The following is a 25,586-nucleotide window of genomic DNA, read 5'->3' as shown; positions in this document are numbered from 1 at the left end:
CTGCTAATGAATGAGTTTCTGCCCAGCTACAACTGGAGTGTAGATGTCAACAGCCCGTTTAGGTCTACTCCTGCCTGGTTATATTACCAATTCATCCAGCATCTGGGAGGTAGAAAGCTGTCAGTTGCTTTTAATCCAAAGCACTTTTAAAAATTTGTACTGTTTAAACCTCGTTACTTTGGGAGTCCTAAGGCAACCTCTTACAGCAATAGTCTCTCTGCATTGTCATCCTCTCCCAATGGGCGGTGGAATGATACCTTTAACCAGGCATTAACTGCCCACTTAAGGACCCCCCCACACTTTCTTGGCATCAGAGTAGGGGAGAGTGCAGGATTCCACCGAAAGCATGCAACGTAACAAAAGTGTTAAAAATTAGTGTTGGCTAAACATTGTATTCTGTGTTTTCCAGTACCTTTAAGGCTTTTAACTTGAAAGCAAAAATGAAAGAACATTGATTTAAAGTACAAGATCCAAAGGGCATGGTGGGATTCAGAGTGCTTTATAGCCAGTGCATGATGTTAAAGTGCAGCCATCATTGTGATATAGAGTGATAGCATCAAACTCTCAGATAACTTCCTGGCAATGCTGGTGGGAACGCAATTTCAATCAGCTGGGAGCCAGGTGCAAAGTGTGTGCTCACGTGAACCATCAGAGTGAATCATTCATTGCTCCTTCAACTCTCCTCATTTCAATCCTGCTACTTACTGCCCTGCATCACTCTGCCGCCACGTGAAACACTACTTCCATTTGATCAGCCATCAAAAAGGGATTCGGATGTTGGGTTCAGCTGCCACATATTCACAGATGCTTTAGGCTTCCATCACAGTGGCACAGTCATTAGCACGACTGCCTCACAGCACCAGGGATCCGGGTTCGATTCCCGGCTCGGATAACTGTCTGTGCACAGACTGCACGTTCTCCCCGTGTCTGTGTGGGTTTCCTTCGGGTGATCCTGTTTCCTCCCACGGTCTGAAAGACATACTGGTTAGGCCATGCTAAATTCTCTCTCAGTACACCAGAGACGCCAGAATGTGGCGACTAGGGGATTTTCACAGTAATTTCATTGCAGTGTTAATGTAAGCCTACTTGTGACAAAAGTAAATAAACTTTCAGAAAAAAAAAACTTTTTAGCTCTTTTTGTATTCTTGCCTGCTTAGGCTTTATGTGTTGAGTTTTGACAGCTGGCTCCTGACAAAAAACCCTTCTGAGCCTTTCCAAAGTTCAAAGTAATTTGAAATGGAAGAAGTGTATTTTCATTCTGACATTTCCCAGTGTGACAGGCACAAAGAGAAACAAGGTTGGTTAATATTTGCCGAAGACTCTTGTGGAGTCAATCATAATTTGCTTCCAATTCAATATGAAGCAGGTTCCAATGCTAGGATGACCTCAGCTGTATTTTCAAAGTGGTTGGACGGGGGTGGGAGGGGGGCAACAGTGGAGGTGAATGTTTGAGTCTGGGGAGAGGGCACGAAAACTTAAGGCATGCCTGTCCTGGCCGCGTAAAAGTTTCAAAAAGGAAATCTTAAAATTCCCCTTTTCTGAGTGACCAACACTAGCCCACCCTTAAGGATCACTGGGTCAACAGTTCTGCCTCTGGTAGCATTGAATGTAATCTGTGTGGCTCGCGCTTTGCCCATCGGTGCACCAAAAATTGTATGCGGGTCCCACAGAGGTCACCATATTGAAGATAGGTTACTATCTGAGAGGGGCAGGCTTCAGAACAGCCTGTGTTGAGGTCTATCACAACCTGGCCTAGGCCAGTCCTCCACGTTATTGAAATAAAGGAAAGGGTCACGCCCAAGATTTACATCAACTCAAACCAGTGCTCCAGAATGACATAACCCCAATCCAGCCTGCGACCACGGATCTGAAACGCCCACTGCTCATGTCTCATTGAGTTTGCTCACTGGGGAAATTTGAGTTCCACGAAGCCCATTTTGAGATCTGTTAATGATGCCTTGTGTCCTTTGTGGATACAACAACAAGGCTCCTATATATGTGGTAGCATCCATGTTGGGAGGAAGAAATTGATCCTTTCCAGCTCATTATTATCCCATTCCTGTTGAGCAAAGACCCTGGAAATCAGGAGCTTGTGCCTACTGTGAAGAACGTGGCCATTTTCTAATGTGTGGCAAGGCAGGAAATAAACTCACGTACATAAAAGTCATCTGCTTAACACATGTTTACATCAACTATTAGCTCCAGCCAGCATTGATTCAAGTCACTTTTTCAAAGGGATTTCTTGGCCTTAACGAGCCAAACTGACTATAAAGCTAGACATGGGGTAGTCAGGGATGGGCAATAATTGCTGGCCTTGCCAGTGACACACTTGTCCTCTGAACAAATAAAGAAAGAGCAGCAAAATGATCAGCATCACATCACTTGCTAGTTCTACATTCTACCTGGAGTTCGATTCCATTGACATCAATACAATAGATCCATTGTGTGTCTCATATAATGTTCAGCTAACATGATTTTTACCTGGTTTGTGCCAAATCTCATGTCCAAATTCACCCTGTGGGTATGCCGGCGTTGGACTGGCGTAAACACAGTAAAAAGTCTGACAACACCAGGTTTTAGTCCAACCGATTATCAAATAAATCGGTTGGACTAAAACCTGGTGTTGTCAGACTTTTTACCAAATTCACCCTGCCATCTCTAGCATAGAAACATCAGGATCATGTTACAGATTCCAGACTATCCATGGGAGGACAGCACAGTAGCGCAGTGGTTAGCACTGCTGCTTCACAGCTCCGGAGACCTGGGTTCGATTCCCGGCTTGGGTCACTGTCTGGGTGGAGTTTGCATATTCTCCTTGTGCCTGCATGGGTTTCCTCCAACGTCCAAAGACGTGCGGGTTAGGTTGATTGGTCATGCTAAATTGCCCCTTAGTGCCCTGAGAGGTGTAGATTAGAGGGGTTAGTGGGTAAATATGTAGGGATATGGGGTAGGGCCTGGGTGGGATCATGGTCGGTGCAGACTCGATGGCCAAATGGCCTCCTTCTGCACTGTGGGGTTTCTATGATTTCGAGGACAGCTAGTGTAAAATTCATAGCAGAAAAGGCAGTGGGAACGGATCTCCGATTCATGAGGTTTAAGCTTTGCACTCAATGTGGTCTCTCCATTTGATTACAAACTGGCACCCTCTCTCCTCTTCAATGTATGGTGTTCACCTGCGGAGTCGTATCAAAATATGACAGTGCAATTTCTGACTTAACATCCTCCACTCCTATGTCTATATTGATTGCAGTATGCTGTCATCTTTCTATTATACTTATGTTGTGCGGGTCAACGCTCCAATCCTGTCTCTGTCCATTATCCAGTCAGTTTTTGCACAATGGTGCATTCAATGACTGAACTCACCACCACAGGGCATAAGCGTAATGGAAATACCTTACGTAGGACCAAATCAAATCACAATGATCTCATGTGCAGTGAACAGATGACCCTTTCTTGGCTGAATGGGTGTTAGAAGTTTAACAAAATTGTGCAGCAGTAAGTGGAGATGCTTTTGTATTGATTCACCTCGTGGTTTAAAAGATGTTTTCCGAGCAGCGGTTATAATAAACTGGATTAAGGTCAGCATTGCGTCACAAGGATTGAATAAATCTGTGGAGAAACTGTGTCTCAATTTCATTTGTGGCACTGTGGTGTTTTACAAATAAGACTGTTAAATGAGCTACTCTGGTTTCTTCCATGTAATAAGAGTTCCCGCTCAAGAGAAACTTTCCACCCAACATAAGGTATTGGGAAGTAAAGACAATTAAAGGAAACATATTTAACAAATAGACTGTGGCTGGGATTCTTGAGTGAAGCGGACTGGGAGGCAAAAGCGGGGCGCCATTCGCAAGGTTCACAAGCTCCCAGATGCTTTTCTTTAGCGCAATCAGCTCTGCGCCGACACAGAGCTTTGATTTGATTTATTATTGTCACATGTATTGGTATACAGTGAAAAGTATTGTTTCTTGCGCTATACAGACAAAGCATACCGTTCATAGAGAAGGAAACGCGAGGGTGTAGAATGTAGTGTTACAGTCATCGCTGGGATATAGAGAAAGATCGATGTAGTGTGAGGTAGGTTTGTTCAAACATCTGATGGCAATAGGGAAGAAGCTGTTCTTGAGTCTGTTGATACGTGACCTCAGACTTTGTATCTTTTTTCCTGGTGGAAGAGAGACCGTCCGTGGTGCATGCGGTCCTTAATTATATCAGCTGCTTTTCTGCGGCTGTGGGAAGTGTAGACAGAGTCAATGGATGGAAGGCTGGATTGCGTGATGGGTTGGGCTACATTCACGACCTTCTGCAGTTTCTTGCTGAGTATATCAAAATGTCATGGAAATTGACATTTCCATACGATTAGCAGACCCGGGATGGTATTCCCCATCTGGCATGAGTCCCCAGGACCAAGCTTTGCTTGAGTTTCCTCCCACCCCTCCCTCCACACTGGCTCCCTGGGCTCTGCTTCTGGCCTCTCTGTGTCCATCTCACTGCCAGAACGGGGCCTGGGCCTGGGTTTAATGCGGTGTTGCCTCCCTCCCAGCTCCAACTGTTCCATCTCTGCCACCTCCTCCCCAGCTCAGGCTACAGCCTGCTGGCAACAAGCACGTGCGTGCTACTATCGCTGGCAGGTTAATGTTGCTTCTGTCGCCTGTTTCATATCTGGTTGGAGCACAGGGGAGATTTGAAGACTCTTTTATTCCACCACTGGGAACATTCAGAATATAGTATAAAACAGAGCATTGTAAACGGGGAGAATAGTGAAAGGAAGTAGACACTCAGTGAGGCCTGACGTAAGAATACAGATACCGGCATGTTCTCGAGTGACAGCTGCAACCTGTACACCAAGAGATAAGTGCAGAACATTATCTAACAGTTCCTGGGAACACAGTGTATGACTGGCAGATTGAGACTCTTATAGAGAGAGATAAGTGCAGAAAGTTCACTAATGGTTCCAGAGAGTCTGATTGATAACTCAGGACAGGATTAGAGTAAAAAGCAAGGGTATAAAATTGGTTGAAGGCAACACCCTCCACTCGGAGCTCAGAGACAGCAGCTAGTGTTGACAAAGTTAGCAACTATTCAAACTGGGATCCAGGGTTTCCCTGCCATCCAGTCTATCACAACAGCTACACAATTTATCAGTTAATTCAGAGGAGCGAAGATCAGGGCAATTATAATGGTATGAGGAAGGAGTCGTTCAAGGTGAACTGGGTAAACAAGCTGAGATACAGTCAGTTAGATGAGCTGTTACAGGTGTTCGAACAGCTGGTCCAAAATGCTCAGCAGGAATTTATCCTAATCAAAAAGAGGGATTCCACAAGAGAAAGGAAAAATCCGTAGTTAAAGGAGACCAAGGATAATGTTAAATTGAAAAGCAGATGTGCAAAGTGGCCAAGGATAACGGTAGACCAGAGAATTGGGAAGGTTTTAGGATCCAGCAGCAAAGGACTAAGAAGTTCATAAGAAGGCAGAAAATGAATTTTGACAGAAATTTGCACACAGCGTAAAAATAAACAGTAAGAGTTTCTATGGCTATCTGTGTATTTAGAAAGTAGAGTTCCTAGCCTGACTAGCCCTCAATTGAGCTTGTTTCTTTTATGAACATATCCCTCTGTGTGTCTGTGTCTGCACTATCTGTAGCCCACCTGACTTGCCTGGGCTTGTAAAGTCTCACTTACTGTCCTGTCTGGAGACAATACACATCTCTTTAACATGTGCTAATGCTGTGTCTACTCACATTGCATCTTTAAGACTTGAATAGCAGGTTAGCTGCAAAGACTTGCATTCTAATCAGTATTCTGTAAACCGTGTGTGCCTTTTTATGCCTTTCTCTGATCAGAACCTTCCACATACCTGACAAAGCTTGTGGGATTAAACTATCTACTAGTTTATTTAGTAGATTGAACCTGGTGTTGTGAGACTTCTTACTGTGTTTACCCCAGTCCAACGCCAGCAACTCTACATTATGTCTGCTTATTACCCAGTAATGGTTTTTCTCCAGTTTACTGCCATCAGTCAACACCTTTTGCATATGTTTTTTTCATGTCTTTAACCAAATAAAATATCCTAAGGTGCATTATCAAACAAAATTTGACACTGAGGCACCTAGGAGATATTGGTCAGAACATAACCACCTCACCCGCCACAGAATCTGTGTGGATGAAGGTTTTGACAATGAAATCTCCATTGACCTCAGACAGGAATTTCCAGTCTCCCCGAGCAAGGCCGTAAAATCCCACCCATCAGGTCAGATGACAAAAACCGTGGTCAAAGAGGTGGATTTATAGAAATATCTTAAAGTGGGAGAGAGAGCTAGAGAGGGAAATTCCAGAGCCTTGGACCTTGTCATGGCTACCAACAGCAAAGTGAAAATGGGAGATGGTAAAGAGGCCAGAATAGGAGGGGGACATATCTCTTGGTAGAGTTTAGGGTTGGGGGAGACTTTAAGAGGTAGGGATGAGTGAAGCAATCAGTGGGGAGTTGAAAATAAAAACAGAACTTCGTGAAATGCCAGACCAGCAGCCAATTTATGACAAGTAACAACAAGGGTGATGGCCAAACGAGACTTTGCACGTGGACTTGAAGGAGTTCCAGTTTATGCAGGATGGATAACAGGAGGCAGGGTTGAGGTTTCTGAACAGGTATGCATAACTCATTCTATTAAAGATAAGGTACCAAAATCTAATAAGTTTAACAAATGAGTTAGATTTCTTCTTTTCAAACCAAACATTGAATTGCTATCAGATTATGTTCACTGTGGTACACAGGGAAATGTTCTCTTACTGAATTATTCACTAAGTCTGGCTCAATACTCCCTACTAAATCTTTTCAGTTTCTTAAAAGAACACAGGCTGAAATGTAATCTGACCTGATATTGAGAAAATGCAATCTCCCATTTGTAAGAACAGGCAATAGTACAGATAACACCAATTACTGAAGAAAATTATTAATTTGGTGCAGCAAGATGAATGATTATCCTGCATTAAACATCTCGCAGTTTGAGAAAGTGAATAAATTTGGAGCTGCCTCATTAATAATGCAGATTTCTACCTATTTATCATTACATTAATTAGTCATCGGATTGGCGCAACACCGTCGAGGTACAATGCATCTCTGCAAAGAGATAGAGCACAGAATTTTTCCAGCTGATTGGACACATGTTCAAGGGTGAAAAATTCCCAGGAACTGACGTCAGGTCAGATTTCCAACATGATCCTGTCCTCCTCTGGGATTCCCCTGGGTGGGATTGAAAGGGAGCAGGGAACTTCCTTCAATCTATGGAGGGAGTAATCAGATCATTGTCAAGGCAGTTATGGAACCAGTTGTGAAGTGCTCTACCCCAGATTCCCCAATTTCCCAGTGATGCAACCTGAAAGCAAGTCGCTAGGGTCACCATAGACTCATGGAATAGAGCATGGCAGAAAATCATAGAATAGAATCCCTACAGTGCAGAAGCAGGCCTGAGTCTGCACTGACAACAATCCCTCCCAGGCCCTATGCCCGTAAACCTACATGTTTACCCTGCTAATCCTTCCAACCTCCGCATCCCAGGACAATAAGGGGCAATTTATCATGGCCAATCAACCTAACCCGCACATCCTTGGGCTGAGAGGGGAAACTGGAGCACCCGGAGGAAACCCATGCAGACACGGGGAGAACGTGCAGACTCCTCCACACAGACAGTGACCTGAAAGGAACAGCTTCTTCGCTAAGACTGACTAACTGGGAAGGTATTGATTAGTTATCTTGAAGAGCCTCAGCTATGGCCATTGCGGGCCTACTGTTTAAAGCGCCTCTTCTCTCAGAGAGTGCTTTCACAGCACGAGAGGTGATTGACAACCGGATAGAAGATACTTCAGCTGTCTCACATTTCATTCACCTGCTGTGCTACTTTGCTATTGCCAGCTGTCACCATGTAACAATTTTTAATTCATTCATGGGATGTGGGCATGACCGGCTGGGCCACCATTTATTTCCCATTCCCAACTGCCTTGTTCAGAGTCAACCACAATGCTGGGGTTCTGGACCCACAGCAGATTTCCTTTGCTAAATGACATTAAACAACAATGGTTTCATGGTCATATTCCAGATTTTTACTGAAGTCAGATTTTATCATCTTGCCATGGCAGGATTCGAACCTGGGTCTCTGGAATACTAGTCCAGTGGCAACACCACTACGCTTATTCACCCTCCCATCATCCATTCCTGCTGGAGATTCAGAGAAGTACTCACACCACCATCAGCTCGTCCAGCAGCAGTGGCAACACTAGAAGCTTTTCCCTCAGCCAAATGGCTTTCCGCAGGACAGAAGGGACAATGTACAGCTGAAAGAAGGTGAGAACTTCATACCTCACTCCAGTGGTCTACATGCAGGGGATCAGTTCTCCTGACATGTCTGAGCACCACTACCTCAGGAGATGTAGGAGATCTGCAATTTCCTGGAACTAGACCTTCCCATGGGCGAGGTGGGCACCCATTGCCATTTTGTGGCAAGGAATAGGAGAGCCAGTAAACCACCAGTGCCTCTTCCCCCAACACCTGCTCCTCATCCTCTCTGCCCCCCACCCCAGAAGCTCACCTCTACCTTCTTAAGCACAATTACGAATGGGCAACAACTGCTAGCCTTAGCAAACCTGTACACCATGAAAGAATAAGGTAAACCCTCTGTGCTGTTGTGGGAGTATGCCCATTGGAAGCTAATTAGACCACTAGTTAAACCCTGGACAGTAGCCTCCACAACAGGACTGGATTGGTCTGTGCCAAGTTAACTGGTCTTAAAAGAACACTCTCTTGCATTGTGGAAATCCAGCAGGGACCCTACACCCTAACTCCAGATTGATACAGCTATATCTCTCTGATTACAGATCAGGATTGGCACTCCTGCACGTAGTATCAGAGGGACCGAGGTTTCCACATAACCACATCATAAACAGAGCTGGCATTATCAATGTAAGAAATGGTGCGTTAGAAAGTATCCCCCAAACAAATCATAGAATCCCTACAGTGCAGAAAAAGGCCATTCAGCCTATCAGGTCTGCACCAAGTTTTCAAAAGACCATCCCACCCAAGCGCTCTCCTCTACCCTCATAATCCTGCACTTTTGGCCATGACTAATCCATCTAACCAACACATCTTTGGGCACTAAGAGACAATTAAGCAGAGTCAAACCACCTAACCTGCACATCCTTGGACTGTGGGTGGAAACCAGAGCACCCGGACAAAACCCACGCAGACACGGGGAGAATGTGCAAATTTCACACAGTCACCCAAGGCCAGAATCAAACTTGGGGCCCTGCCACTGTGAGATAGCAGTGCTAACCACTGTGCCATTCTTAGAATAGGGCAGATCTATGCTCTTGTTAGCATCCGGTCACTGCTTGGAGGACCTGGAATTGGGAGATTTGGATAAGAAGGTGGATCAGGAGGTAAATCACATGTCTTACTCCTCCACAAACCAGTATTTGGACACACCAATAAACTGCATCTCCAACACCCTCCTCCTGTTCTGCGATGTTAAACATGCACCATAAATATTGAGCTCCCTTTCCTGAATGGAAAAGTAATCAGACCATTTGCCTTTGAACAGGGAGCACGTAGGAGCTTTGGTTACTCTGGGCCTTCTGCCCTTTGGTCTATGCTAACTCAGGGGAACATCATTTCTTCAGCAGGCAGCAGGGAAGATTTTTGCTGTGCAAAAATATTCAGGAAATCAGAGATAGTGCACGCACACCTGAACCCCTGGTAGATGTTCTCCTCCGAGTCACTCACCATCTTGACTTGGGAATATAGCATTGTTCCTTAATGGTCACTGGGCCAAAATCTTTGAACTCCCTTCTTAACAATGAGAAGTCTCACATCAGGTTAAAGTCCAACAGATTTATTTTGTATCACAGGCATTCGGAGCGCTGCTCCTTCATCACCTGTTGAAGGAGCGACACTCCAAAAGCTCGCGATACCAAATAAACTTGTTGGACGTTAACCTGGTGTTGAGGGGCTTCTTATTATGCCCACCTCAGTCCAACGCCGGCACCTCCATGTTCCTTCTTAACAGCACTGAGGGTGTACCAACACCTTAGAGAATGCAGCAGTTCAAGAAGGCAGCTCACTACATCCTTATCAAGGGGAAACTAGGGATGGCCAATAAGTGCTGACCTAACCAGCGACGTCCTCATCCATAAATAAACAAACAAAAAAAATCCCCTGCTTTGACCCAGCATACATTTCTTAAGTCTCTGCTTTGATGCATTAATGGCACTATATCACTGTAAATTGGTTGTTGGTGTTATGGAATGCTTTCCTTGAAATTTCTATTCCAGCATTCCCAATCCCTGAAGAGTAGCTCTTTCAAAAGCTTCATTTACCTTGAGTGACTTCTAAAGCTGTTTTTCCTTCATTATTCTTATCTTTGCTGTGCACCGTGCCGGGAAGTGCTCAGGCTATGAGATAGCACTCAGAGTTGGAGAGATAAGCCTGACAGCTAAAACCCCCCCATGGAATTAGTTTTACTAAAACAAACAGAAGTGCTGATGCCAGCACACTTCCGAAACATTAGAGATCTTCACATCAATCCAAGTCCTGGTAATGGACAACAAGATTTCTGCTGCGCCGTTGCATAATCAGATTTTTAATGCCAGTATAGGGTGCACAATGAGCTAACTGGACTGCTAAGTAATTGGCATTGTGCTGTGGCCCATCCCCGTGAGATCATGAACTAAGTTCAGTAATCATGTTTAAAATTGCCTACTCAGTGCAATTCGCAATCTCGTTTCTGATAGGTAAGGGATTCAGTGTTAATGATGTGCAAACGTCACGCCAAGACAGTACAGTACAGGGTTAACTTACCAGCTGGGTTCAAGGCTATCCAACCAATCCAGAACCAGGGACCCAGGAGAGACGCAACAACATTTCAGGCGATGGGAAAGGGGTACTGATGGTGGCTGGGAATATGGCGGTGTTGGAGGTAGGCATGGAAGGGACAACAGGAGACACTCAGGCCTGAAGGAGAACACTTAACACTTAGGCCCCACAAACAAAAATTTAAATGACTGACCTTTCTGGGTCTCTTCCCTGTCCCCTCGCTGCTACGTTTGTCTTGTGGAGAACCCAGAATGGCTTCACCTCTCAGGCACTGGTTAAAAATTACTGTCACGCCCCAATGATATCATCAGAGCCCACTCAGGATAATTAATGGAACGCCGTTTGCTCGGCCATTTAGGACCGAGCTGAGAAAGAATTTCTTAACTCAGAGTGTGGCAAACGTTTGGCATTACCTATCCCAGGGGTATATAGAGGCTCAGTCATTGCATCTGTCCAAGACAGAGATTTATAAATTTCTAGATAGTAAAGACACTAAGGGAAATGGCGATAGTGCAGGAAAATGTCATTGAGGTAGAAAATCAGCCACGATCCATTTGCATGGTGGGTGTAAGATCAAGGGGCTGAATGGCCTACTCCGGCTCCTATTCCCTACATTGTTATATTTCCAATTGCCTTTTAATGAATCCGTCCTACCTCTGTTAAATGCAATAAGTTAAAATGATATCCTGCGAGATAAGAGTTGGACTGAAGGTTGCCTCCTCGACTTAAATACTTTGGTACCTACCCCATTTCCGCAAACAGGCATCCCCATCCACACTGACGGTGGAGCACAGCACATCAGTGCAAACTACAAGGCTGACACAAAGTACTGACTGGATGATCCATTTTGGCCTCCTTCTGAGATCCCCATCAACACACACACCAGCCTTTAGACAAATTAATTCACTCCACAAGAAATGGGTGAGTGTGCTGGATGCAGCAAAGACTATGGATCCAAACAACAGCCTCTCTGCAGTGTTTAAGATTGATCCAAAACTAGCCATACCCTAGCCCAGTTGCTCAAGTACGGTTATAACACTAACATCGATCCAGCAATGTGGAGAATTTTCCGGATGTGGAGTTCACAAAAGGCAGGGTAAATCCAATCTGGTCAATTACCATCCATTGGTCTACTAAAGAACTGAACTCTCGACAATAAGGTGACATGAGAGTGACTGCCCTTGATATCAAGACAGCACTTGACCAAGTCTGGCATCAAAGACAATTAGCAAAATTGAAGCAAGGGGGAATAAGGGAAAAATCTCTCCATTAGCTGGAGTCCCTGCCCAGCACAAAGGAAAATGGCCATTGTTGTTTGAGGTCAATTATCTCAGCCCCAGGAAGTTGTTTTCGTTCCTTACAGCAATGTCCATTCCCCCTCATCTTCATCATTGTTATATATTTAAATGGTTGCACAGTTGCTTTAAGAACTGATCACATGATTTGATGGCGATGTCATTCAGGTGTTGCAGAGATCGCTGTTTTACTTTGTTATCTGTACAGACAAGAGGTGCTAGAATTAATCTGTTGTCGCTAGTTTGAATCTGTGTGTGCAAACAACATCTTTTCTTTTTGTTTAAAACCCACAACCCCTAACATAGTTAGCACATTACGAGCATATAATCAGGAGTGGCGATGTTTACTGATGATTGCACAATGTTCAGCATCGTTTGCGACTCCTCAATTACATCCATAAGGAGTAAGACCTCGACAATTGCTACTGAGAAATAGCAATTAGCATACATGCCACGGAATTGCCAGGCAATGACCATCTCAACAAGACAAAATCTAACCATTGCCTCTTGGCTGAATCCCCCACTATCAACATCCCAGTGGGTTACCATTTACCAGAGACTGAACTGGATTAGCTATACAAATACTGCGGCCACAAAAGCAAGTCAGTGGCTGGGAATTTTGTGGTTACTAACTCAGCTCTTGACTCCCTAGGGCATGTTCACCATCCACAGGGCATAAGTTAGGGGTTTAATGGAATACTCCTCACTTGCCTGGATGAGTGCAGTTCCTACGACACTCAAGAAGCTCACCACCATCCAAAACAAAGTAGCCCTCTTGATTGGCATCCCACCCACCACCGTTAAACATTCACACCCACCACCGCCAATGCATGGTGTCAGCACTGTGTACCACCTACAACAGTAAGAAGTCTCATAACACCGGGTTAAAGTCCAACGAGTTTATTTGATAGTAAACCCACAAGCTTTTGGGGTTGGCCGAATAAACTGGTTGGACTTTAATCTGGTGTTGTGACACTTCTTTTACTGTGTTTACTCCAGTCCAACGTCAGCATCTCCACATCATGACCACCTACAACACCCACTGCAACCACTTGCTAAGGATTCATCAACAGCCGCTTCCAACCCACAGCCTCTACTGCCCAGAAGGTCAAGGGCAGGATGGGAACATCAGCAGGTTCCCCTCCAAGAGTGACTTAGAAATGTAATGTCTGCCCTTCCTGTCGCTGGGTCAAAGACCTGGAACACTCTCCGCACTATGGATGTACCCCTGTCAGATGGGCGTCAGCAGTTCAAGGTGATGTCTCACCACCACTCTCTCAGGGGCAATGAGGAATGGGCAATAAACATTGGCCTTGTGAGTGATGCTCACATTTCATGAATGAGAATTTTCTTTTTAATCCCATGCGAAAGGCAGAGTTAAAACCTGGCACCTTTCTTTCTTGCTGCTCTCTCCACTTCAGTTCTTGGAGAAGGACAGAATGATGTTCTTGCACTACATTGATTATATGATGTTTGAGACTCAGTTTCATTCCTTTTTTATGGCACCTTCTATTTTTGCCTCCACGATGATGGGCCACGTGATTAGCTTAGAATTGTTCGGGTAGCAATAAGTATGCCTAAGCATGATGGGCTGAGTGGCCTCTTTCATGGTATAGATGAATGTGATTCTGTATTTATGAAATAGGCCCTTTGTGATTGATTCCTTTCATTCAGACACTTAGAAATAGTTGTTGACTTTCTTTCCAATTCTGGATATACTTAGATGAGTGCTCTGGTTTCTTTAGCCCTATTTGGGAGTTCTCTAACAGTTCATAACTTTGACCCCCACCAGTGAAGCTGATAGATCACCAACAATCACCATGGCGAGGAGGGGATTAATCAGAGCTCTCAATGATCTCAGTATTGGTACTGGGTCTGGTCTTCATATTCTAAAGAAAGTTTAAGATTAATTATGAAGTTACTATGAAAATCCCCTAGTCGCCACACTCTGGTGCCTGTTCGGGGACTGAGGGAAAGAAGTTAAAAGTTTATTTATTAGTCACAAGTAAGGCTTAGATTAACACTGCAATGAAGTTACTGTGAAATTCCCCTGGTCGCCACCCTCTGGTGTCCTAACCAGCGCATCTTGCGAACAGTGGGAGGAAACCGGAGCACACGGAGGAAACCCACGCAGACATGGGGAGAATGCGCAGAATCCACGTAGACAGTGACTCAAGCCAGGAATCAAACCTGGGTCCCTGGCACCGTGAGGCAACAGTGCTAACCACTGTGCCGCCCCAGTATAGAATTCAGGAGAAATGTCTTTATCGAGAGAGTGATTAGAACGTGGAACCTGCTGCCATCAGCAGTAGTTGAGGAAAATAGCGCTGATACATGTGTGTGGAACCAAGATAATTGCATGGGGTAGAAAGAGGTAGGATGAGCTGACAATAAAATGGGATGGAAGCAGGCTTGTGTAGAACAAAAGCAGTGACTCAGACCAGATGGGACGAATTATCTGCTTCTGTGCTGTAATTTTTATACAATTCTATGCGACACCTGTTTGACACATGACATTACACATACTCTGCAATCTTATCAAGATTGATGCTTTCAAGCAAGAGAGAAGGCATTGGAGGAAGGAACCCAACAGAAGTTGTTCTCAGCAAGGAATCATGCAACCAGTCCCTCGTCACAACTGCAGTCAAATAACCACCGTTACACAAAAGATAAAAGCATATTTGAATCCGAGATTTACTGCTACAAGTTGACTGATCGAAGGAGAAGAAAGAAAACTTTTCAATTACAGCAAACACAACATCCAAATATCTAAAAACTGCAGTGAGCCAGTACAGAAGACTCAACGGAATAATTCATGGCATGGTTTGCCTGAGGCTCCCAGTTCTTATATATGTATGATTGCTTTGTGCTGTCTGTGCTAGGAGCATGGTTAATAGGAATATGAAGTTGTCAATTTGACCATCTCCGGGTGAGCTTTATTATAAACTCACCAGGGGTAACTACACTTCAGAAAGGAGCAACTGTACCGACAGCACACCAACAACCCCACTCAGGAAGTGCATTATTAAAACAATATTATGGGAGCGTCTTGTTGTGAAATGTAACCTGTGCATCTCTTGTTAGTTTGCGGGTGGTACTTACAGTGGAAGTAAAGCTCCTCATCGCCATCTTGACTGGCCTTGCTGTACCCACAATGCCTGAAAGAGATGAGTTCAAAATTCACATCATCATGTGTTACAATTCCAACCATCTTCAGAAATAAATCATCCAAAAACAATTGCCAGTGAATCTTGAAGATTTTCAACACTTATTTTTCCAGGCACATAGGAACTGGAATTGGCTATTCAACCCCACAAAGCAGCTCCATCATTCTGTTGGATTTTGACTGCTCTTTATCCAAGTTCTATTTATGCACCTTGACCAGAGACCTCAGTTCACTTACTGACGAAAAATCTATTACTCTCAGTATTTACATTTTTAATCAAACTTTTTTGGAGAGGATTTCAGATTTTTAATACCCTTTCTTGTAAAGAAGTGCTTTCTAAGATCACCTTAATGACTCAGCTCCAATCTTCAGATTCTATTGCATTATCCTGTACTTCGCTACCAAAGAAAATAGACTCTCTTTCTATCTACCCAATCAAATCCTTTAATCACCTTTAAATACCTCAATTCCTTAATCTCCGATACTCAAACAGATACATGCCTGGCCTGTACAATATAACCATTTTTCCGCAGGTGATCATTCTGGTATATGTACATGGCACCTTGCTGGCTAGTATATCTTCCCTCTGGTGTTGTGCCATGAACTGAACACAGCGCTCATAAAGTAGTCTGTCCATTTTATACAGCTATCTGGAATGTACAGTGCAGAGACAGTCGCTCAGCTCAACTCAACTGGCCAGTGTTGGTGCTTATGTTCCCCACAGGTTTTCTCCTATCCCTTTTTATGTCACCCTATTGTCATAACTTTTATTCTTTTCTTCCTCAGAACGTATTAATCTAGCTTTTCTACTAATGTATCTATACAATTTGCCAAAACAACTCAACATGGTGATGGGTTCCACATTCTAACCACTCTCTGGCTGAAGAAATTTCTCCCAAATTCAGTATTAGTTATATCGGTGACTATTTTAGAAACATAGAAAATAGGAGCAGGTGTAGGCCATTCGGCCCTTCGAGGCTGACTCATCATCCAATTCACAGCCTGATCCTGCCTCCCCCCACCATATCCTTTGACGCTCTTCACCCTGAGAGCTATATTTAACTCCTTCTTGAAGTCATACCATGTTTAGGCCTCAACTGCCTTCTGGAGTAATGAATTCCACAAGTTTGCCACTTTCTGGATGAAGAAATTTCTCCTCATTTCAGTCCTAAAAAGCTTACTCCACACCCTTAGACTATAACCCCTGAGTCTGGACTCCCCCATCATCAGGGATATCCTTCATGTACCTGTTTTGTCTTGCTAGAACTTCATAAGTTTCTATGAGATTCCCCCCCCCCTCCATTCTTTTGAATTCCAATTAATATAATCCTAACCATCTCAATCACTCATCATGTATCAGTCCCACCATCCCAGGCATCAGTCTGGTAAACCTTCGCTGTTCTCCCTCCATAGCAAGAACATACTTCCTCAGATAAGGAGACTAAAACTGTCCACAATATTCCAGATGTAGCCTCACCAAGGTCCAGTATAATTGCAGTAAGGCATCCCTGTTCCTGCACTCAAATCCTCTTGCTATCAAGACCAACATACCATATGCCTTTTTTACGACCTGCTGCACCTGCGCGCTAACCTTCGGCAACTGCTGTGTGAGGACACCCAGATCTCGTTGTACATTCCCCCCGCCTCTTAATTTATGACCATTCATATATATGAACTCAAAGCTGTGGGGTTCTCAGAATTGGGAACATTGTCTCTATATCTGTCCTTTCAAAACCTTTCACAGGCAAAAAGATACTAATCAAGTCACCTCTTAGTTTTCTCTTTTGCAGGGAAAACATTTCCAGTCTGTTTATATCTCCTGCTAGACATTCCCTCTCATCACCCTTTTGGCACGTTCTCCAGTGTTTTGTATGACTTGCACAAAACCAGGACTGAGTATGTACACAGTACTCCAGTTGAGGGCCAACTAAGCTTTTAAATTAACCGCTGTTTTCCAATTCTGTCACTCTGGAAATAAACCTCAGTTGCTTTGTTTGCTTCTTAATAACCTTATTAACATGCGTTGCTCCTTTAATGATTTGTGTCTCAGTATCCCTGCATTCCTTTGCTGCTCTATCTCCATTTTCCAAGGAATATGTGACCTCCTTATTCTTCCTACCAAGATGCTTAGCTTTATTGAAATTCATTTTGCAATTACATATCCATTCTCCAAGGTCAATGTCTTCTTAGTGTTTCTCACTGTATTTCTCATTCTTGACAATACACCCCAATTTGATGTACACAACTGTTGAAATGATATTTTTAATTCCCAGTGCCCAATAGTTAGCTGTAAAATAACAATTTGCCAATTCTCTTTTCATCATTACACTGGCTACAGCTTTTGCTGCAGTCATTTTCTGCCATTTGATCCAAATAATTATTATACAAGTCTGAGCCAAGCTAATGATAACTGGAAGGCAATCTGCCTTGCACATACCCACGCAAATATTCTTTCTGGATGTATCACAGCTCGGTATGGCTTCTGCTCTGACCAAAACCACAAGAAACTACAAAGAGTCATGAATGAAGCTCAGCCCATCTCTCAAACCAGCCATCCATCCATTGATTCTGTCTACACTTCCCACTGCCTCGGAAAAACAGCCAGCATAATCAAGGACCCCACGCACTCTTCCACCTTCTTCCATCAGGAAAAAGATACAAAGTCTGAGGTCATGTACCAACCAAACAGCTTCTTCCCTGCTGCTGTCAGACTTTTGAATGGACCTACCTTGCATTAAGTTGATCTTTCTCTGCACCCTTGCTATGACTGTAACACTACATTCTGCACTCTCTCCTTTCCTTCTCTAAGCTTTGTCTGTATAGTGCATAAGAAACAATATTTTTCATTGTATACTAATACATGTAACAATAATAAATCAAATCAAATCAAACATGGTGCTTTGCAATCAAGAGCAGGACCACTGGACGATTCTCTCTCCTTTCTCTCCCGAGCTTTTTTTGCAGCGGATCTCACCATATAGCTTCAACTTACACCCTGACTCATGCTGGGCTTATTCAACACAAACTGGAGACTGATTCAAGGCCCTCCTTGTGTGTGTGGCAGTATTTTTGTGACAAGCACAGCCTTGAAGAAAGAATAAACCCCAACTTGACATCAATCAAGAGGACAATGGCTCCCACAGGAGAGTACCTGATCAGGTCAACTCTATTGAACTTTACATCATCATTGTTGATGTCTGCCAACTCAACAATCATCTCTCTCTCCCACCAGCCCCCACAACTTCAGAGTTTCTCAGATTCAGCTAAGCACTTAATCATAGAAGGATTGCAGCACAGAAAGAGGCCATTTCATCCAGCTAACCTGTATCTGCTCTTTGGAAGATAAACTCACCTAGTTTCTCTCGCTTCTGCATTCTCTCTGTAGCCTTACATTTTTTTTAGGTACTTGTCCATTCGCTTTTGACAGCCACAATTGAATCTGCCTCCACCACACTCTCAGGCAGTGCATTTCAGATCTTAACCATTTGATGTGTAAAAACATTTTGCATAGAACCATAGAACCCTGTAGTGCAGAAAGAGGCCCTTCGGCCCATCGAGTCTGCACCAACCACAATCCCACCCAGGCCCTACCCCCAATCCCTACATATTTTACCTACTAATCCCTCTAACCTAAGCATCCTAGTAGACTAAGGGGCAATTTCAGCATGACCAACCAGCCTAACCCGCACATCTTTGGACTGTTTTCCCTTGTGGTGCTGGTGCTTCATTTGCCAATCACCTTAAACGGGTGCCTTCTGGTGCTCTACCCTCCTGCCAGCAGTGTCTCCATAACTACCATACCCAGACTTCTCATGATTTTGTACACTCTATCAAATTTCCCCTTAATCTTCTCTTTGCCAAGAGGAACCATCCCACTCAATCTGTCCACGTAACTAAACATCTGGAACCTTTTTCACAAACCTTTTCTGTCTCCTCTCTAATGACTTCACATCCTATGGAATTATACAAAGATATTCTCCCTTGCCTGTCACATCCCACCGCCCCCCCCCCACTGTTCTCTCCCATCTGTCAATTTTGGCAGATCTCTAGTGTAAAGTTGTTAGAGATACATGGAGAAGGAGGCTATTCTACCCATCATTCCTACATCAGCTGTTCAAAAGCACTATTCTTGCAAGAGTTAAACAAGTTCATAGAATCCCTACATTGCAGAATGAGGCCATTTGGCCCTTGGGGCCTGCATTGACAACAATCCCACCCAGACCCTATCCCCAAATATCCACTCTACTAATCCCCGGCACTAAGGGTCAATTTAGCATGGCCAATGCACCCAACCTGCACATTTACTGGGGGAGGAAACCAGAGCACCTGGAGGAAACCCATGCAGACATGAGGAGGACAACATGCAAATTCCGCAGTCACCTGAGGTTGTTTTTTCTTTGAGGCATCAGTGCGAACCACCGTGCCACTGTGCAGAGAGAAAGAGAGAAGCTCTGCAGACAGAAAGACCCAAACTGATTTCACAACTTGAGAGACATCTTGTGTCGCTGAATGGTCTTAAATAGCTCACTTGTTAACAGCTCATTTAGATTCTGGGCAAACCCAATGTTGCAGTTCATTAAATTAGAGCACCAGGCAAATTAGCAAAATACTTGAATGCCAACCTTTGTACTTTGTGGCAGGGAGAGAAAAGAACAATAAGGATTCCTGAAACAACTCACTGAGGCAGTGGGACAGTGGTTAGCACTGCTGCCTCACAACGCCAAGGGCCCGGGTTCAATTCCGGCCTTGGGTGACTGTGTGAAGTTTGTACATTCTCCTCGTGACCGTGTGGGTGGCCTCTGGTTTCCTCCCATACTCCAAAGATGTGCAGGTTAGGTGGATTGACCATGATAAATTGCCCCTTGGCGTTAGAGGAACTAGCAGGGTAAGGCCTGGGTGGGATTGTCGTCGGTGCAGGTTCAATAGTCTCTCCTTCTGCACTGTAGGGATTCTATTATTCAGTGATATGCTTCAAATACTTCACTGTTGGCTCCGTGACATTTATCTGCAGGACAAACATTCAATCTGTTGAATTGCCTTAAAACATTGCACAGTAAGTTTATATTACTCTAGGCCTCAGGACTGAATGCTGAACAAATACAATGACTCCAGCAACCTCTAACAGTCACACGGTCAATTCAGCTGCTCCTCCATCCTGGTAGAATAAGGGTTGGACGAGCAGTCGGGAGAGAAAAATCAGTAATCACTCCAGGTGGGGAGTGAAGGAAGGTGGCATTTTCCATAGTTCTGTTTTCGGGGAAGCGTACAACTTCTCTAGTATCAGGCCAGTCACATCAACTCCCTCCCCTCATGGTCAGAGCAGAAACGGGCCCCAGTGCGAACTGCCTCTACCTTCTCCAGATGACAAATCCAAAGACCATGGACACCAGAACAATCAGGCCTGCCACCGAAACCACGGCGATGACAATCACTGGGTTTTGCTCGCTGGATGCCATGGCAACTGTAAAGAGACAACAGAAAGGGCAGAATAGTACATTAGATGTGTAACACCGCTGGGATGGAAAACAAAACGATGCACTCACTTGGAGAAGTGCATTTGTCTTAGTTTCATCGCTGGCAGGTTTAGAAAGTGTCCTTTGTTTGTAGCTGGTGAGTGGCTCTGGAGATGCAGGGAGAGCAAAGCTGGAATGAAACATCGATTAAAAAGTGACTTTAAAACACCTAAACTGAAGGTGAACCTCAAGAAGCAAGTTGAATTTAGAACAATAAGTGGCAACCAACGAGAAAGATAATAATGGGCAGCATGGTGGCACAGTGGTTAGCACTGCTGCTTCACAGTGCCAGGGACCTGGGATCTATTCCTGGCTTGGGTCAATATCTGTGTAAAGTTTGCATGTTCTCCCTGTGTCTGCGTGGGTTTCCTCCAGTGCTCTGGTTTCCTCCCACAGTCCGAAGATGTGGTTGATTGGCCACGCTAAATTGTCCTTTAGTGTCCCAGAATGTGTAAGTTAGAGGAATTAGCAGGGTGAATATGTGAGGTTGTGGGGATAGAGCCTGGGGTGGGATTGTTGTCAGTGCAGACTCGATAGGCCAAATGGCCTCTTTCTGCACTGCAAGGTTCCTATGATAATAACACCAGGGTGGCACAATGGATAGCACTGCTGCCTCACAGTGTCAGGGACCCAGGTTCAATTCTGGCCTTCGGTTACTGTGTGTGTGGAGTTTGCACATTATCCCTGTGTCAGCGTGAGTTTCCTTCCACAGTCCAAAGATGTATGGATTAGGTTGATTGGCCATGCTAAGTTGTCAGGGGGATTAGTAGGGTAAATACATGGATAGGGCCTGGGTAGGATCATTGTTAGTGCAGGCTCGATGGGTTGAGTGGCCTCCTTTTGCACTGTAGGGATTCTTTGATTCTACGATAATTCAAAACGCAGTCAGTGGCACGAGCCACGTGTTTGAAATGGACTGGAAGACCTGGGCCAATGGGTAATGGTCAGGTACGGAATAAAAAGTTATTTCCAAAAAAACACAAGGATTAAAGGTGAAAAGTGGGAATCGGCGAAGTTTAAAAAAAGATTCCCTAATTTAATGATTAGATGAATAAAACATGGCTATGGAGGTGCTGTTCCTCGACTACAAAACAGTGGCATTTTATGCAGGGCACTGCGATCGTAGAGGATACACATCTGCAGTGATTGTCTGAATCCTGAGGAACTTCAGCTCAGAGCTGAAGATGAAGCTACCATCATTACAGTCAAGGAGGGGGAAAGGTTATCTGAATACGTTGATACAGAAGGTAGTCCTGAGCAGTCACGATTAACTGGCTGTACAGATTTGGTCACTGACTCGGGACAGGAGTGTGTCTACAATTTAGACAGATGAGGAGGGGTCCAAATGTAGTATTGAAGGAGACTGAACCTTTCACCTTCTCCGACAAGTACAAAGGTTCTCGGTGCCTGTGCGTATGAGGACAAAGTCTGCAGGGTGGATGAGCGAACTGACCACAGCATCTTACACAGGAGGCTATTCACAGAAAGAGGGACAGAAAGGAAATATGGTAATGATAGCAGACAAGGGGGTATATGTTGCTCTCTGCAACCATGGCCAGGAACTTGGAAAGTTGACTTGTGTGATTAGTTTCAGAGTTAAGAACAGTTCCGCAGCTGTAGAGGGAGATAATTCAGCTGTCGTGGTTCACATAGGAAGCAATAACACTGGCGGAACTGGGAATCAGCTTCTCCTGGAAGAGTCTGAGGAGTTGGGTTGAAATTGAAATGCAGACTCTTGCAGGTAAAAACCCCTGGAATAATAACTGAGCCAACAATACAGAGACAAACAGATTGGAAGGTTAACTGTGTGGCTGTAGGGGTGGCGTGGGAGGCAATGGTTTCACTTCATGGGTCACCGACACAAGTACAGGGGAAAAAAGGGAGCTATTCCATTGGGATGGACTCCACTTAAATTGGGACCATAATAAGAAGACTCACAGTACCAGGTTAAAGTCCAACAGGTTTATTTGGAATCACGAGCTTCAGAGCGCTGTTCCTTCATCAGGTGAGTTCCACCCACCTGATGAAGGAGAACATAAGAACATAAGAAATAGGAGCAGGAGTAGGCCATCCAGCCCTTCGAGCCTGCCCCGCCATTCAATAAGATCATGGCTGATCTGTCGTGTCTCAGTTCCACATTCCCGCCCTCTCCCCATAACCCTTAATCCCCTCTCTTATCAAAATCCCATCAACCTGTGTCTTAAAAATATTTAGCGAGGCAGCCTCCACCACTTCAACGGGCAGAGAATTCCAGAGATTCACCACCCTTTGAGTGAAGAAGTTCCTCCTCAACTCCGTTCTAAACCGCCCCCCCCTTATCTTGAGGCTGTGCCCCCTAGTCCTACTGTCCTTTCTGAGCAGGAAGAGTCTCTCCACCTGTATCCTATCCATCCCATTCATCATCTTATACGTCTCAATGAGATCTCCCCTCATTCTTCTAAACTCTAACGAGTACAAGCCTAGTTTATTCAGCCTCTCCTCATAGCTCAACCCCCTCAACTCCGGCATCAGCCTAGTAAACCTCCTCTGCACTCCCTCCAAGGCCAAAATATCCTTGCGTAAGTACGGCGACCAAAACTGCACATAGTACTCCAGCTGCAGCCTCACCAATGCCCTATACAGCCGCAGCAAGACCTCCCTACTTTTATATTCAATCCCCCTCACTATGAAGGCCAGCATCCCATTAGCCTTCCTGACCACCTGCTGCACCTGCAGGCTGGGTTTTTGCGACTCATGCACAAGGACCCCGAGGTCCCTCTGCACCGTCGCCTGCTGCAGTTTTTCGCCACGTAAGTAATAGTCCTTCCTACCATTATTCCTACCAAAGTGGACCACCTCGCACTTGCCAACATTAAATTCCATTCGCCCAGCCTATCTAGATCCTTCTGCAGACTCTCCACACCCTCCGCGCAATTTGCCGTTCCACCAATCTTGGTGTCATCAGCAAATTTCGACACCCTACACTCGGTTCCCTCCTCCAGATCATCTATATAAATGGTAAATAGCTGAGGCCCCAGCACCGACCCCTGGGGCACTCCACTAGTCACCAACCGCCAATCCGAATAGCACCCATTAACCCCCACTCTCTGCCTCCTATTTGACAGCCAATCCTCTATCCACGCTAACACCCTACCCCCAACTCCATGCCCCCTGACCTTCTGCAATAACCTCTTGTGAGGTACCATGGCAAACGCCTTCTGAAAATCAAGAAAGACCACATCCACCGGCTCTCCTCTATCCACCGCCCTAGACACATCAAAGAAGCGCTCCAAAAGCTCGTGATTCTAAATAAACCTGTTGGATTTTAACCTGGTGTTGTGAGATATCTTACTGTGTCCACCCCAGTGTCTCCACATCATGGGGCCATATTGTTCCGGGGAATTTAATAAATAGGGAATTGAAATAAGATAAGGCGGGGGAGGGGGGAATGCACGCAAAGGGTTTAAGCTAGGAGGATTCAGGAAAGACTAAACTCAAAAACAGTAAGAAAAGTTGTGGAGCAGAGGAGTGATTGAGATAAAAATGAGCTGAGTGGGTCAGAGAGGGATAGTGAGATGAACAAAGGGAATGGGATATTAGCGACTAAGTTGGGAAAATTTGAAAGTTCAGTTTAAATACATTTGATATAAATGCATGGAGCATTCACAACAGAACGGATAATTAATAGCACAGATAGAAATAAATGGATTTATTCAATGGTTATTACTATTTGCAAAGTGACCAAGGCTGGTAACTGAATATTCGAAGATCTTTGATTTTTTGAAGAGATGAACACAATGGTAAAGTTTTGTTAGTGAAACACAGGATCCACTAAGGAGAGTTGCAAGAAAGGATCTTAGCTCAGAAAATCAAGATATAGGGTGGGATATTTTCTGTTCTGTTGGGCAGTGCCTCTGTGGGACAGGTTATGGCTCTTCAAGGGTTCCCATTCCCCACCCCACAACAATGTCTGCTGATGTTGGGGCCAGGTAATTCTGCCCATAGAATTAGTGTGCTGAATTAAGTGCTTTGAAAATTTTCTCCGAGATGCTTTTCTTTCATAAGACCTGCATTTCATAGAAATTATAGAAACCAGAGAAACCTACAGAGCAGGAGGACATTTGGCCCATCAAGTCTGCACCGACAGCAAACAAGCCCTATCCCCAGAATCCCGCACATTCACCCCGCTAATCCCTCTAACCTACACATCCTGGGACAATAAGGGTCAATTTAGCGTGACCAATCACCCTAACCCGCATAACCCATGGGAGGAAACCAGAGCATCCAGAGGAAACCCACGCAGACACGGGGAGAACATGCAGACTCTACACAGATAGTGACCCAAGCTAGGAATCAAACCTAAGGTCCTTGGAGCTGTGAGGCAGCAGTGCTAACCATTGTGCCACCGTGCTGCCTCTTACACGGTGATATATTTTGAGAAACAATCTCCTTTTCCCGTGTACTTTCACATTTATTGTACAACTCAAGAAAAAAAAGCAATTCTCTAACCTTCATTTGTTGTTGAAGAAACCCGTATAACATCTCCACCGCCTGCCCTTTTTAAGATGAAAGTTAACAAGGCTTCAAATTGTCTTGATTTGCTACAGAGCGTCTATTTGCAGATGGAACTGGTTCTAAGAAAATTGTATTAAAATGCAAACTGATGTATCTTTACTTTTGATGGGTATATGTGCAATACACATCACTAATGGTTCAATTTAATGCTTATTACAGCGACTGGTAATGATTTAGGCAATGGGTAAAAAAAAATCTATA

General features: G+C 44.5%; 1 protein-coding gene across 1 annotated transcript in view; it reads right to left on the bottom strand.

The window, feature by feature from the left end:
- epha10 (EPH receptor A10) overlaps positions 1-25,586 on the bottom strand; it is a 548,838-nt gene that overhangs the window by 35,862 nt on the left and 487,390 nt on the right. Inside the window, exons 8-9 of the mRNA XM_080211320.1 lie at positions 20,671-20,779; positions 15,255-15,310 (exon numbers count right to left, since the gene is read on the bottom strand). Coding sequence (XP_080067446.1) covers positions 15,255-15,310; positions 20,671-20,779 — 165 coding nt within the window. The remainder of the gene's footprint in view (positions 1-15,254; positions 15,311-20,670; positions 20,780-25,586) is intronic.

This window comes from Carcharhinus amblyrhynchos, chromosome 24, assembly GCF_965287045.1.
Source record: "Carcharhinus amblyrhynchos chromosome 24, sCarAmb.v2.hapA, whole genome shotgun sequence".
Taxonomy (NCBI): Eukaryota; Metazoa; Chordata; class Chondrichthyes; order Carcharhiniformes; family Carcharhinidae; genus Carcharhinus; species Carcharhinus amblyrhynchos.
This window is presented reverse-complemented; position numbering and strand designations above follow the sequence as displayed.